Source organism: Sinocyclocheilus grahami, unplaced genomic scaffold, assembly GCF_001515645.1.
Source record: "Sinocyclocheilus grahami isolate Dianchi unplaced genomic scaffold, SAMN03320097.WGS_v1.1 scaffold440.1, whole genome shotgun sequence".
In the NCBI taxonomy this organism is placed as follows: Eukaryota; Metazoa; Chordata; class Actinopteri; order Cypriniformes; family Cyprinidae; genus Sinocyclocheilus; species Sinocyclocheilus grahami.
This window is the reverse complement of record NW_015505619.1, coordinates 397,311-410,031: the sequence shown is the minus strand read 5'-3', so window position 1 is coordinate 410,031 and position 12,721 is coordinate 397,311. Positions and strand designations below refer to the sequence as shown.

The window sequence follows — 12,721 nt, the reverse complement described above, 5'->3', positions numbered from 1 at the left end:
AACCATGAAGTTAAAAGCAATAACATTCATTCATTCATTCATTTATTTACGTCATTAATTATTAATAATAAATATATTATTATTCGTTTTTGGGGAGTCACACCATATTACATTTTACAACTGCAATTAACCCTGCCAAACATTTTCATTTCAAGACTTTCGTTCTTTAATACGATTTCATTTGGTTTGTTATAATATCAGGACAAGTTTCACTCTGACGTTTCTGTCTCCCCAAAAATATAAAAGATTAATTAATCTACTATAAATTTAGGGCTTGTATTTTTGGTTTTAAACTTGACTTTTGATCCATTAGGCAACACAATATCTTGGTTTATATGAGGAAAGTAATGATGACAGTCTAATCATTGTAATTTTTCTCACTCAGATGGGGAGGGAGAGGGACAGCTGTCCCCTCCTGTTGGAGCTGGAATCAACAGTAACAGCTGGAGCTTCCGCTACGGTGCAGGCCCCGGCTATGGTCCACCACAAGCCCTGAAGCCGGGAGAGATCCCCCCTGAAGCCTTCATTATTCCCGGTTCTCCTGCTATCATCTCCATCCGGCAGGACCCAGGTGCCGTTGATGATAAGGGCGAGTTCATCACCTTCGGAAAGAAAGAGGAGTCTAAGAAGAAGAAAAAGAAGAAGAAGGAAAAGAAGGACAAGAAAGATAAAGGAAAAGATGATGGCGAGGAGTAGCAAAGAACGTCCCACTACAATATTACAGCTATTAACTTATGTTTGTAGCAAATTCTGCCAGAAAGAGAAAACCAAAAATACTGAAAATGTAAAGAGAGAAGTTCCTTCTATATACCTTATTTACCAATTCCAGTTGAAGAAAGAAGAGAAATTGAAAATTAACCTTGTGAACCTGTTACTCTGATTGGCTGTTTTTCTAGTTCTGGCGCAGAAATTAAACAGCGATGTCCAAGAAAGAACTCCAGTCTGCAAAATGCAAACCAAGCCCACTCGCTCCTTGTAAATTACATTTTCAACCACAATGAGGGAAGTCCCTCTCCTCTTTTAAAAGGATCAAATGAATCCAGTTAAACTGGATATGAACTCATGCCATACCAAGTGTTTTCTCTAACTCCATCCCTGCCTTCCTCCCTCAATGTCAAATGGGGAAGAAACAACCACCCCTGGCCCCATCTCACTCCTTGATCTGCTGGAAACAAAAAGACACTACAACTTTATCAGAAAGTCCAGTGTCTGATTTCTAGAGCAGATCAAAAATAAATGCCTACAGAGATGGGAATGTAGCAGCGAAATCACTTGCTTTACACTCACAAAAATACATCCTAGAACAGGGCACAGAGATCTCTAGCGCTTCTGTCCTGCTCCCAAAGTCATGCTGAAATCTCAGAATGATGCTTTACTCAGTATATTTTCTAAGAGCAATTAAATCTCATCTTATACAGTCCACACCCATGATTTGTATGAATACAAATCACAAATTGATGTGTGTTCTTGCTCTCTAATGCATAACACACTATGAACAGGCTGTCCACATGCTGTACACCTAAAATCACCACAGGACTGAAGCACAACAGCCTCTCAAAAGTCTGTAACACAGCAGAATGAATACTTGTGGCTTCATTTCAAAACACACCCACTTCCGTTGCTGCTGTTTTTAATGTTTGATAGATGTCATCCCACTTCCTGACAGCTTTATGTCTTAGTCCAGCTACTTGTCCTTAGCTACTGCTTGTAACTTTCGCATATCTGATATTGCCAACCTCCCTTTATCTGGTGAGCATTGCTGGCCCCATGTCAGTACTGCCCCCTGGTGGCTCGTATTGTACAATGTGACAAGAAAGAGCAGAAAATCAAGTTAATATTATTGTCACTTCTGCTGGAAACATGAGCACAGGTACTGGCCACTACATGCACACATACACTCAAGACACACCCGTGTTTATGCTCTCACAGCAGTTGAACCACCATGGACTATGCAGCCATAATTATGGACATGTTTAACTACAGCATATGGTGCTTTCTAGGGCAAAAATAGAAGTTGAGTGGAGATTAGACTGAGAAGACCACAGTGGTGGGCAGTACAGAGTTTTTCTACTGTATATAATCAATGATGAGATATAGCTTCATGACAGTTCCATAGTTGTTGATTACAATTTTGTAAATAATGGGAATGTTTTCTTAACATTCAGACATCATGCTTAAATTTTCAGTTTTTAAGAGGGAGCGCATCTCTCCTTTCTTTCCCTTCTAAGTCTGTAGAGATACTGTTTAGTAAAGGAGAGATGTTCGTGCTGTTATGAGACCGTATCATCACAAAGCACACACAAACAGATGCATATACACACACACTTTCACTTGAGTCTCTTTCAGATGTGGTTCAGTGCTGTCAGATCACCAAGTGACTGTTTTGCATGTTAAACGCAATTAAAACAGAAATTATATATAGATATAAATGAACAGATGTTTTTCATAATTATTTTTTTTCTCATTTATGATGAAACTGGAGATGAGTATCGTCTCTGCTGAAGTATGTAGACATTAATCAAATTATTCATTCACAAACATACACTGATTACATACATGCATAGAGCGTAAAAAGAAGACACCGAAACGATGTCGGCTCTGTGGCAATCAACGTTAACATTAACACACTAGCTATATGTAATGCTGTAGTGTTTTTGGTCTAAATTGGTTTTCTTTACAACCTTATGATTTTTGCAACTTGAAAGGATAAATCCTTCGTTTTGTGCTAGGCTTTGAAATAAATAACACTGTAGTGTGAGCCAGTTCATATTTCCCTATGATATAAACCTCTCCTTTCAAAAAAATAAAAAATTAAAAAATTATAAAAAATGATAAAACAGGAAATAAAAAGGTCTATGTATTCTGCTTGTGTGTAGTAATTATATATCAATTCATCCAGTGCCTAAGTGGCACTATGCTTTTGACTTTGACTGCAAATCTGTTGGACATTTTTTGTACACCTGCTCATCAGTGTAATGGTGTTTATTATTTTATATTACTTTATGAAATCTGGTAATGTGTTTTGTTTATAAATCACAAATAAAGTTTTCTTTCATAAGTATTGGAGATTTATCTGTGGTTTATATTTTGCCTGTCTATATTGTTAGTAAAGTAGTGAAGTAGTCTATATTAAATATTTGTTCATCTTCTGGTCTAAAAATAACATTGTCCCACATGCATTTTATCTTAAACATTGAATGTGCTAACCTAACACTTTTTACCAGCTGGATATTTGTCATTAAACTGGTTCCCAGCTTACAGTGGCAGTGCATGTGGTAACATGACTGAGCATTCTATTGCAAGATTATCAGTGACTATTCAAAGAAGGCGGACCTGAACGTTTCACCTGCACAAATCATAAATCTTCTGAAACAAACCAATGTTATTGTTCTCCAAGGAATGAAATACAAGGATTAAATGAAGTTCGCGTGTTTGGGTCAGAAATTATTTGAAGTAATGCAAAATGCAAATTTGAATGGCTAAACTTGAATTTGAATTTAATTTAATTAGAATTGTATTGCCATTTGCACAGATACATTGTAGTACAGGTACATTGGAATTCTTGTTTGTTTCGCAGAGTCAAGCTTTATACGGAGGGGGGAAAATCAAATAAATAATATTGCACATTGTGGTAGTGTTTCACATTTAAGGGAATAAGAGGAGACACACATATCTGTCCATGGGTCCATAGACAGGCGAGATAGAAAGTACTAGTTCTCCAAAGTAAGAGAGAGTTATGGGATGGGATACTTCTTTCCCTCCCTGATGTCCTGTGCCACTAACATAAAAGTGGCTGGGAAGAAGCTCTTGTACAAACGGGCCCTGTGAGTACTAATATTCACAGGCCTGCTGTGCCTCAGGTTGTAGCCCATATCCACCCATTTAAACAGATCATAAGCTGGGTGATGTTTATCCTTGAGGATGCTCTGTGCTTTCTGTCTGCAGCGTTGAGTATATATAGAGTCCATAGAAGGGAGGTTAGAGCCAATAACACTCTCTGCAGATTGTATGACCTGTTGCGGTGATTTCCTCGCAGCCAGGGTAGTATTGCCTTACCACACTATAATACCACTGGTAAGAATACTCTCGACGAGGCCTCAATAGACACAGATGAGGGGCTGACATCTAAGTCTGGCCTTCTTCAGCAGTCTGATGAAATACAGTCTCTGCTGAGCTCTTTTCACTGTTGTGTACTGTTTCACAGAGTATAATAATATGTGCATTGAAACTGCCATCTTTCGGGGCGCATTTGATTTTTATGCAATATTCTGACGTAATATTTACGTTTGGTGCACACACACACAAAGGTGAGGCATTGAACTTGGAAAATTTATATTAAAATGTACATTAGATGTAGGCTGCTGACTGTAACACAGGATACCAGATGTGTGCAGTTCAAGTTCAATACAGTAGAAATAGGTTTCTTTTCCATTTTATCAGTTAGCAAATGTAGTGCAGTTATTCTTTTATTATTATTTCTATTGTAGGCTTAATTGGTACTCTCTCGCTCTCTCTATCTCTCTCTCTCTCTTTCTTAACTATGCATACTCTATTTTCTTAAAACATTTCATTTATAATTTCAATTTCAGTACACTGAATATGGAATACCTTTCCAAATCAAATTTCATTCAACGGACATTTTAGCCTGTATCTGAAGTTGGGCTTTCTATTTCAGCTGCCTTGTTCCACGACTATACGGAGGCGCTGTCCATGGTGCTGAAAATATGCGCCAGTTTGTGGCGTGCGTAGCTGGCATGAACTACATCTATACATGCGCTAAAAAATTATTATAAACAAATGACTCTTTATCCATATAAATGCTCACAAACAGTTTGAATTAAAACAAAGACTATAATATCATATTAGTAGAGATTATACGGAAATACTTTGTGTTTAGGGGTTTGTATTAACCAGGTCTTCTTTTTAGGAAAGCATACTATTTCAGGGTTATCTGTGACATACCAGCTAAGAATATAATTGTGGATTTAAAACTGCATTACAAAAAAAAAAAACCTCTGTAATTATGGGGCATCTGCTCACCATGAATTAAACCTCACAGACTAAACCTAAACTCAATTCAACCACACAGCGTCGCTGTTGACTAACTGTTTTAGGGCATAAGAAGAACACACCCATTGGTGCGGGTATCTTTCTGTTCTGTTAACATTTGTCCGAAAGAGCAGTGCGGACGACGACGTCATAAATCGATTGTTTGTGAAAAGCGTTTCGAAACAACGCTTTACTTTATTACACCAAGAAAATATGGCGAAAATGTCTAAACTGCGTTTGCCCAAATGGCGATTATGGATAACAACGCTTCTCTTTTGCATGGCATCTGCTGATGTTCGTTATTCTGTGCCGGAGGAAACAAAGACAAAATATTTTATTGGAAGTCTAAGTAAGGACCTTAATTTGGATTCCGATCGCTTGAGGTTTCACAAAGCCCGTTTGGATTACCGAAGGTATAAAAGATATTGTGAAGTAGACCTAGATTCTGGAAATATTTTTGTTTCAGAAAGGATCGACCGAGAGATGCTGTGCGGAACGACCTCCCCCTGCCTCATGCACTTTGAATTTATTCTTGAAAATCCTTTAGAGCTTCATAACGTTGTATTGGAGGTCCAGGATATCAATGACAATCCTCCTGTTTTCCCCAAAGATTCAATTAAGCTAGAAATAAGCGAAGCAGCACCTACCAGAAGTAAATTACAAATAGCTTGTGCACGCGATTTGGATGTTGGAATGAATTCAGTCCAGACCTACATGCTTAGTCAAAACAAATATTTTTAGACAAAATCAAATAAAGACAGGTATGTGGACATTGTTTTGAAAAGCAGCCTGGATAGAGAGACAAAAGGAGAAAATTCCTTAATATTGTCTGCGGTGGATGGGGGAAATCCTCCTAAATCTGGAACTGTTGTTATTGAAGTGTTCGTGATAGACGTGAATGATAATGCACCAGTATTTTCGCAGCCTTTGTACAACACTCGTTTATTCGAAAATGCAGCACTCGGAACGTCTGTCATCAAAATTGTTGCGACCGATGTGGATGAGGGCGCAAATGGACAAATAACATATTATATCAATCACCTATCTTACAACACAAAATAATTGTTTAAAATTGACGAAAATTATGGAGAAATATCTGTAATTGGACAGATGGACCACGAGAAGTCCTCGTCGTACGAGATGGAAGTGCAGGCGGAGGACGGTGGAGGTCAGACTGGCCACTGTAAAGTTGTTATTGAAATAGATGACATAAACGATAACGCACCTGTTATATCAGTAAAGTCTCTGAAAAACCAAATCCCAGAAAACATCCCACCCGGTTCAGAGATCGCTGTAATAAACGTGAAGGACCAAGATTCCGGTGAAAACAGCCGGGTTAGTTGTTCCATTTCTTCAAGTCTGCCATTTCAACTACAGCCGTACATCAAGTCTTATTTCATTATCACTACAACTCGTTCGCTTGATCGGGAGCAAATCGAAAATGATAATGTAACAATAACAGCAACGGATGGAGGTACACCCCCCTTATTCTCGAATCTAACTCTGAACATACAAGTTTCAGACATCAACGACAACTCCCCTACATTTGAGTTACAGACATATGCTGTTTATATAAGTGAAAATAACAAACCAGACACTTCTGTTTATTCTGTCAGTGCAAAAAGTCAGTGGGGTCCCAGTGTCCTCATTTCTATCTATTAATGGAGATACAGGGGTGATTCATGCTGTAAGATTATTTGACTATGAGTAGTTCAGAAACTTCACTGTCAAAGCTGTTGCCAGAGACAATGGATCTCCACCGCTCAGCAGTAACGTTACTGTGAAAGTCTTCATAACAGATGAGAATGATAACTCTCCACAGATATTATACCCTGTTCCTGATGGAAAGTCTTTAATGACTGAAATGGTCCCTAAAGCGACTCTGTCAGGCTCTCTGGTGTCCAAGGTGATCGCTGTAGATGCTGACTCTGGACAGAATGCATGGCTGTCCTATCAGATTGTCAAATCTACTGATCCTGGACTTTTCTCCATTGGTCTCCATAGTGGAGAGATCAAAACACAACGAGACATTTCTGAATCTGACAATATGAAGCAGAACCTCTTTATTTCAGTGAAAGAAAATGGGCAGCCCTCTCTGTCTACAACCTGTGCTATAAATTTACTAATTTCTGACAACCTTTCTGAAGTTCCTGAACTTAAAGATATGACTTATAAGGACAACGACTCTAAATTAACGTCCTACTTGATCATTGCATTAGTTTCTTTGTCCACCTTCTTCCTGACGTTCATCATACTGATCGTGGCAGTGAAGTTTTGTCACAGGAGAAAGCCCAGACTGTTGCTTGATGAAGCAGTTGCGGTTCCCAGCACCTATCTACCTCCCAACTATGCAGAGGTGGATGAAGCAGGAACTCTCCGCAGCTCTTACAATTATGATACGTATCTAACCACAGGCTCGCGCACCAGTGATTTTAAGTTTGTGAGCTCATATAATGAAAACACACTTCCTGCATGTGGGACTCTGATAAGGAGTGACATCGATTCTAATATTTTGCGCCTGTCTGACGAATGAGAGTGTACAGAGGTAAATATGTTTTAATCCTTAAATATTGCCTGTCTGTATTGTGACTCGGAAACACAGCTTTAAAAAAAAACGATGACGATGATGCCCTTAAGTCCTTAAAATGCGTTTGAACTGATTATGTTTTGTCGTCCTTTGATATTTTAATAGAAATTATTTCTTCTTCCAAATTCTAGAATGCATTCCATTTGATTTCCACTACTGCTGGTGTGAGGAAAACCGTTACTAGTTGTATCTTCTTGTAACAAAATAAATCAAAGTCTGCTCCTGTGCCTTGTGTTATTCAAATTTTACATGATCATTTTCAACATCCTGAAAGAGTTATAGACTACGGTGCCTTTAGAAATTTGCCTTTAAAAATTAAATAAGTGCACTGACGAGTGTAACATTTTGCCTGTATATTTTTTCACACTACGCAGTGTGTCGCTGTTGATCTGTGCTGGTATTTGTTCATCGGTCCACCCATTTGCTTTGCATTCTATTTTCAGGTCACACTTCTCATGTTCATACCACTGCTGTTTGTGTCTGAGGACAATATATATCTTAGTAATAGGCCTATGAAATTGTCTTTAAGAATCTCCTTCACGTTTACTTAGAATGGAATGCACTGCAGCATATGCGTCGCGGCGATCGGTGTGGAAAGCCATTGTCCTTTATTCGTTCGCCGTTTCATTATGCTTGGGAGATATTCGTTATTCCTTTCCAGAAGAAATGAAGCGAGGGTCAGTGGTCGGCAAACTTGCGCAGGATTTAGGAGTCGATAGGAATACATTTTCATCACGGGAGCCAAGGATTGAGTTTGATGGAAAAAAACGCTACTGTGAAATCAACGCGCAGAATGGGGCATTGGTTATAAATGAAAGGATTGACCGAGAAGAGCTCTGCGGACAAAAGCCTTTGTGCACATTATCTTTTGATCTCTTCATGGAAAACCCGCTTGAACTACACCGTATAACTCTGGAGATTCAAGACATAAACGACAACAACCCGGCCTTCCCCCACAGTGAGGTAAAATTAGATATCCCAGAGTCCGCAGATAAAGGGTCTCGGTTTTCCATAGACGAGGCTGCGGACCCGGACAGCGGAATACATTCAGTACAAGGTTACAGACTCTCAAATAACCCGCATTTCAGTTTAGCTGTACAGACTAGTGCTGAAACTGGGAAATATGCAGAAATAGTGTTGGAACATGAACTGGACCGTGAAAAACAAGACAAGCATTCTCTTATTTTGACAGCTTATGACGGGGGCAATCCTCAGAAATCAGGCACTGTAGTTATACAAATCCGCGTTTTGGATATTAATGATAATAAACCAGTTTTTTCTCAGCCAGTCTATAAGGTGAGTGTCCCTGAAAACCTTCTGGTAGACTCAGTTGTGGTTACCGTGAGTGCCAGTGATGCTGATGAAGGAGCAAACGGAGATGTTACTTATGAATTTAGTCATATGCCAGTGAATGCAAAACCCATTTTTTCAATAGACCCAGCATCGGGTGATATAACAATTAAAGGGTCATTAGACTTTGAAGACAGTCCTTCGTTTGAGATTCGAGTTAAAGCAAAAGACGGAGCTGGTCTAGCAGCCACTTCTAAAGTAGTGGTAGACATCAGTGATGTCAATGATAATGCTCCCTTTATCGTGATTAAATCTCTTAAAACGCCGCGGTAGTGACGTCATGGCTGTCGCCGGCCAACGAGTTGGTGTTTTTTCAATGTATGCTTCAGACACGGGTCACGACGAGGCGTTCCCCATAGCGACCCCTAGAGGACGCAGTTCGAAGTTCCCATGAAAGGGAACCCATTTTTTCAATAGACCCAGCATCGGGTGATATAACAATTAAAGGGTCATTAGACTTTGAAGACAGTCCTTCGTTTGAGATTCGAGTTAAAGCAAAAGACGGAGCTGGTCTAGCAGCCACTTCTAAAGTAGTGGTAGACATCAGTGATGTCAATGATAATGCTCCCTTTATCGTGATTAAATCTCTTAAAACGCCGCTTATGGAGGATGCGACTGTGGGTACAGAAGTTGCCGTTATATACGTGCAGGACAAAGATACAGAATCTAATGGAAATATTAAATGTTTTATTCAGCATAACGATCGCTTTAAACTAACACCATCAATTAAGAACCACTTTGCATTAGTAACAGCGGAAGCGTTGGACCGAGAGAGAGAATCTGAATATAATATCACGATTACAGCTACTGACGAGGGTTCCCCGCCTTTAACATCATCTAAAACTATTAGATTATTTGTCGGAGACGTGAATGACAATCCTCCTGCATTTGAACAGCAGTCCTACAGTGCTTATATAAGTGAAAATAACAAACCAAGCACTTCTGTTTGTTCTGTCAGTGCAAAAGACCCAGACTGGAGACAGAACGGGACTGTACTGTACTCTCTGGTTCCCAGTGAAGTTAGTGGGGTCCCAGTGTCCTCATTTCTATCTATTAATGGAGATACAGGGGTGATTCATGCTGTAAGATCATTTGACTATGAGCAGTTCAGAAACTTCACTGTCAAAGCTGTTGCCAGAGACAATGGATCTCCACCGCTCAGCAGTAACGTTACTGTGAAAGTCTTCATAACAGATGAGAATGATAACTCTCCACAGATATTATACCCTGTGCCTGATGGAAAGTCTTTAATGACAGAAATGGTTCCTAAAGCGACTCTGTCAGGCTCTCTGGTGTCCAAGGTGATCGCTGTAGATGCTGACTCTGGACAGAATGCATGGCTGTCCTATCAGATTGTCAAATCTACGGATCCTGGACTTTTCTCCATTGGTCTCCATAGTGGAGAGATCAAAACACAACGAGACATTTCTGAATCTGACAATATGAAGCAGAACCTTGTTATCCTGCATGTGGGACTCTGATAAGGAGTGACATCGATTCTAATATTTTGCGCCTGTCTGACGAATGAGAGTGTACAGAGGTAAATATGTTTTAATCCTTAAATATTGCCTGTCTGTATTGTGACTCGGAAACACAGCTTTAAAAAAAAACGATGACGATGATGCCCTTAAGTCCTTAAAATGCGTTTGAACTGATTATGTTTTGTCGTCCTTTGATATTTTAATAGAAATTATTTCTTCTTCCAAATTCTAGAATGCATTCCATTTGATTTCCACTACTGCTGGTGTGAGGAAAACCGTTACTAGTTGTATCTTCTTGTAACAAAATAAATCAAAGTCTGCTCCTGTGCCTTGTGTTATTCAAATTTTACATGATCATTTTCAACATCCTGAAAGAGTTATAGACTACGGTGCCTTTAGAAATTTGCCTTTAAAAATTAAATAAGTGCACTGACGAGTGTAACATTTTGCCTGTATATTTTTTCACACTACGCAGTGTGTCGCTGTTGATCTGTGCTGGTATTTGTTCATCGGTCCACCCATTTGCTTTGCATTCTATTTTCAGGTCACACTTCTCATGTTCATACCACTGCTGTTTGTGTCTGAGGACAATATATATCTTAGTAATAGGCCTATGAAATTGTCTTTAAGAATCTCCTTCACGTTTACTTAGAATGGAATGCACTGCAGCATATGCGTCGCGGCGATCGGTGTGGAAAGCCATTGTCCTTTATTCGTTCGCCGTTTCATTATGCTTGGGAGATATTCGTTATTCCTTTCCAGAAGAAATGAAGCGAGGGTCAGTGGTCGGCAAACTTGCGCAGGATTTAGGAGTCGATAGGAATACATTTTCATCACGGGAGCCAAGGATTGAGTTTGATGGAAAAAAACGCTACTGTGAAATCAACGCGCAGAATGGGGCATTGGTTATAAATGAAAGGATTGACCGAGAAGAGCTCTGCGGACAAAAACCTTTGTGCACATTATCTTTTGATCTCTTCATGGAAAACCCGCTTGAACTACACCGTATAACTCTGGAGATTCAAGACATAAACGACAACAACCCGGCCTTCCCCCACAGTGAGGTAAAATTAGATATCCCAGAGTCCGCAGATAAAGGGTCTCGGTTTTCCATAGACGAGGCTGCGGACCCGGACAGCGGAATACATTCAGTACAAGGTTACAGACTCTCAAATAACCCGCATTTCAGTTTAGCTGTACAGACTAGTGCTGAAACTGGGAAATATGCAGAAATAGTGTTGGAACATGAACTGGACCGTGAAAAACAAGACAAGCATTCTCTTATTTTGACAGCTTATGACGGGGGCAATCCTCAGAAATCAGGCACTGTAGTTATACAAATCCGCGTTTTGGATATTAATGATAATAAACCAGTTTTTTCTCAGCCAGTCTATAAGGTGAGTGTCCCTGAAAACCTTCTGGTAGACTCAGTTGTGGTTACCGTGAGTGCCAGTGATGCTGATGAAGGAGCAAACGGAGATGTTACTTATGAATTTAGTCATATGCCAGTGAATGCAAAACCCATTTTTTCAATAGACCCAGCATCGGGTGATATAACAATTAAAGGGTCATTAGACTTTGAAGACAGTCCTTCGTTTGAGATTCGAGTTAAAGCAAAAGACGGAGCTGGTCTAGCAGCCACTTCTAAAGTAGTGGTAGACATCAGTGATGTCAATGATAATGCTCCCTTTATCGTGATTAAATCTCTTAAAACGCCGCTTATGGAGGATGCGACTGTGGGTACAGAAGTTGCCGTTATATACGTGCAGGACAAAGATACAGAATCTAATGGAAAGTTTTATTCTTTTATTCAGCATAACGATCGCTTTAAACTAACACCATCAATTAAGAACCACTTTGCATTAGTAACAGCGGGACCGAGAGCACCTCCTTGACAATTAATTTACTTATCTCAGATGTGAATGACAATCCTCCTGTATTTGAACAGCAGTCCTACAGTGCTTATATAAGTGAAAATAACAAACCAGGCACTTCTGTTTGTTCTGTCAGTGCAAATGACCCAGACTGGAGACAGAACGGGACTGTACTCTACTCTCTGGTTCCCAGTGAAGTTAGTGGGGTCCCAGTGTCCTCATTTCTATCTATTAATGGAGATACAGGGGTGATTCATGCTGTAAGATCATTTGACTATGAGCAGTTCAGAAACTTCACTGTCAAAGCTGTTGCCAGAGACAATGGATCTCCACCGCTCAGCAGTAACGTTACTGTGAAAGCTTTATTACCGATTAGAATG

At 39.6% G+C, this 12,721-nt stretch overlaps 2 protein-coding genes and 2 pseudogenes across 3 annotated transcripts in view; all 4 read left to right on the top strand.

Annotated features, from left to right (window-relative positions):
* LOC107552069 (protocadherin alpha-C2-like) overlaps nucleotides 1–3,061 on the top strand; it is a 33,247-nt gene extending 30,186 nt beyond the window's left edge. For both annotated transcript variants that reach the window (XM_016233885.1, XM_016233884.1), the window contains exon 4: nucleotides 386–3,061. In XM_016233885.1, the coding sequence (XP_016089371.1) occupies nucleotides 386–696 (311 nt within the window). In that variant the 3' untranslated portion in view covers nucleotides 697–3,061. The remainder of the gene's footprint in view (nucleotides 1–385) is intronic.
* A 2,201-nt stretch (nucleotides 3,062–5,262) lies between these two features.
* Nucleotides 5,263–7,609, top strand: LOC107552010 (putative protocadherin beta-18; annotated as a pseudogene).
* A 505-nt stretch (nucleotides 7,610–8,114) lies between these two features.
* LOC107552009 (protocadherin gamma-A4-like) lies at nucleotides 8,115–9,259 on the top strand. The gene has a single exon (XM_016233821.1). The coding sequence runs from the start codon at nucleotides 8,189–8,191 to the stop codon at nucleotides 9,257–9,259; it is 1,071 nt and encodes a 356-aa protein (XP_016089307.1). The 5' UTR covers nucleotides 8,115–8,188.
* A 1,787-nt stretch (nucleotides 9,260–11,046) lies between these two features.
* The window catches only part of LOC107552008 (protocadherin gamma-A3-like), a 2,902-nt pseudogene continuing 1,227 nt past the window's right edge, over nucleotides 11,047–12,721 (top strand).

What these genes read in the sequence shown, in the direction of transcription:
- LOC107552009 (XM_016233821.1), top strand. Translation starts at nt 8,189, where the DNA reads ATGGAATGCACTGCAGCATATGCGTCGCGGCGATCGGTGTGGAAAGCC.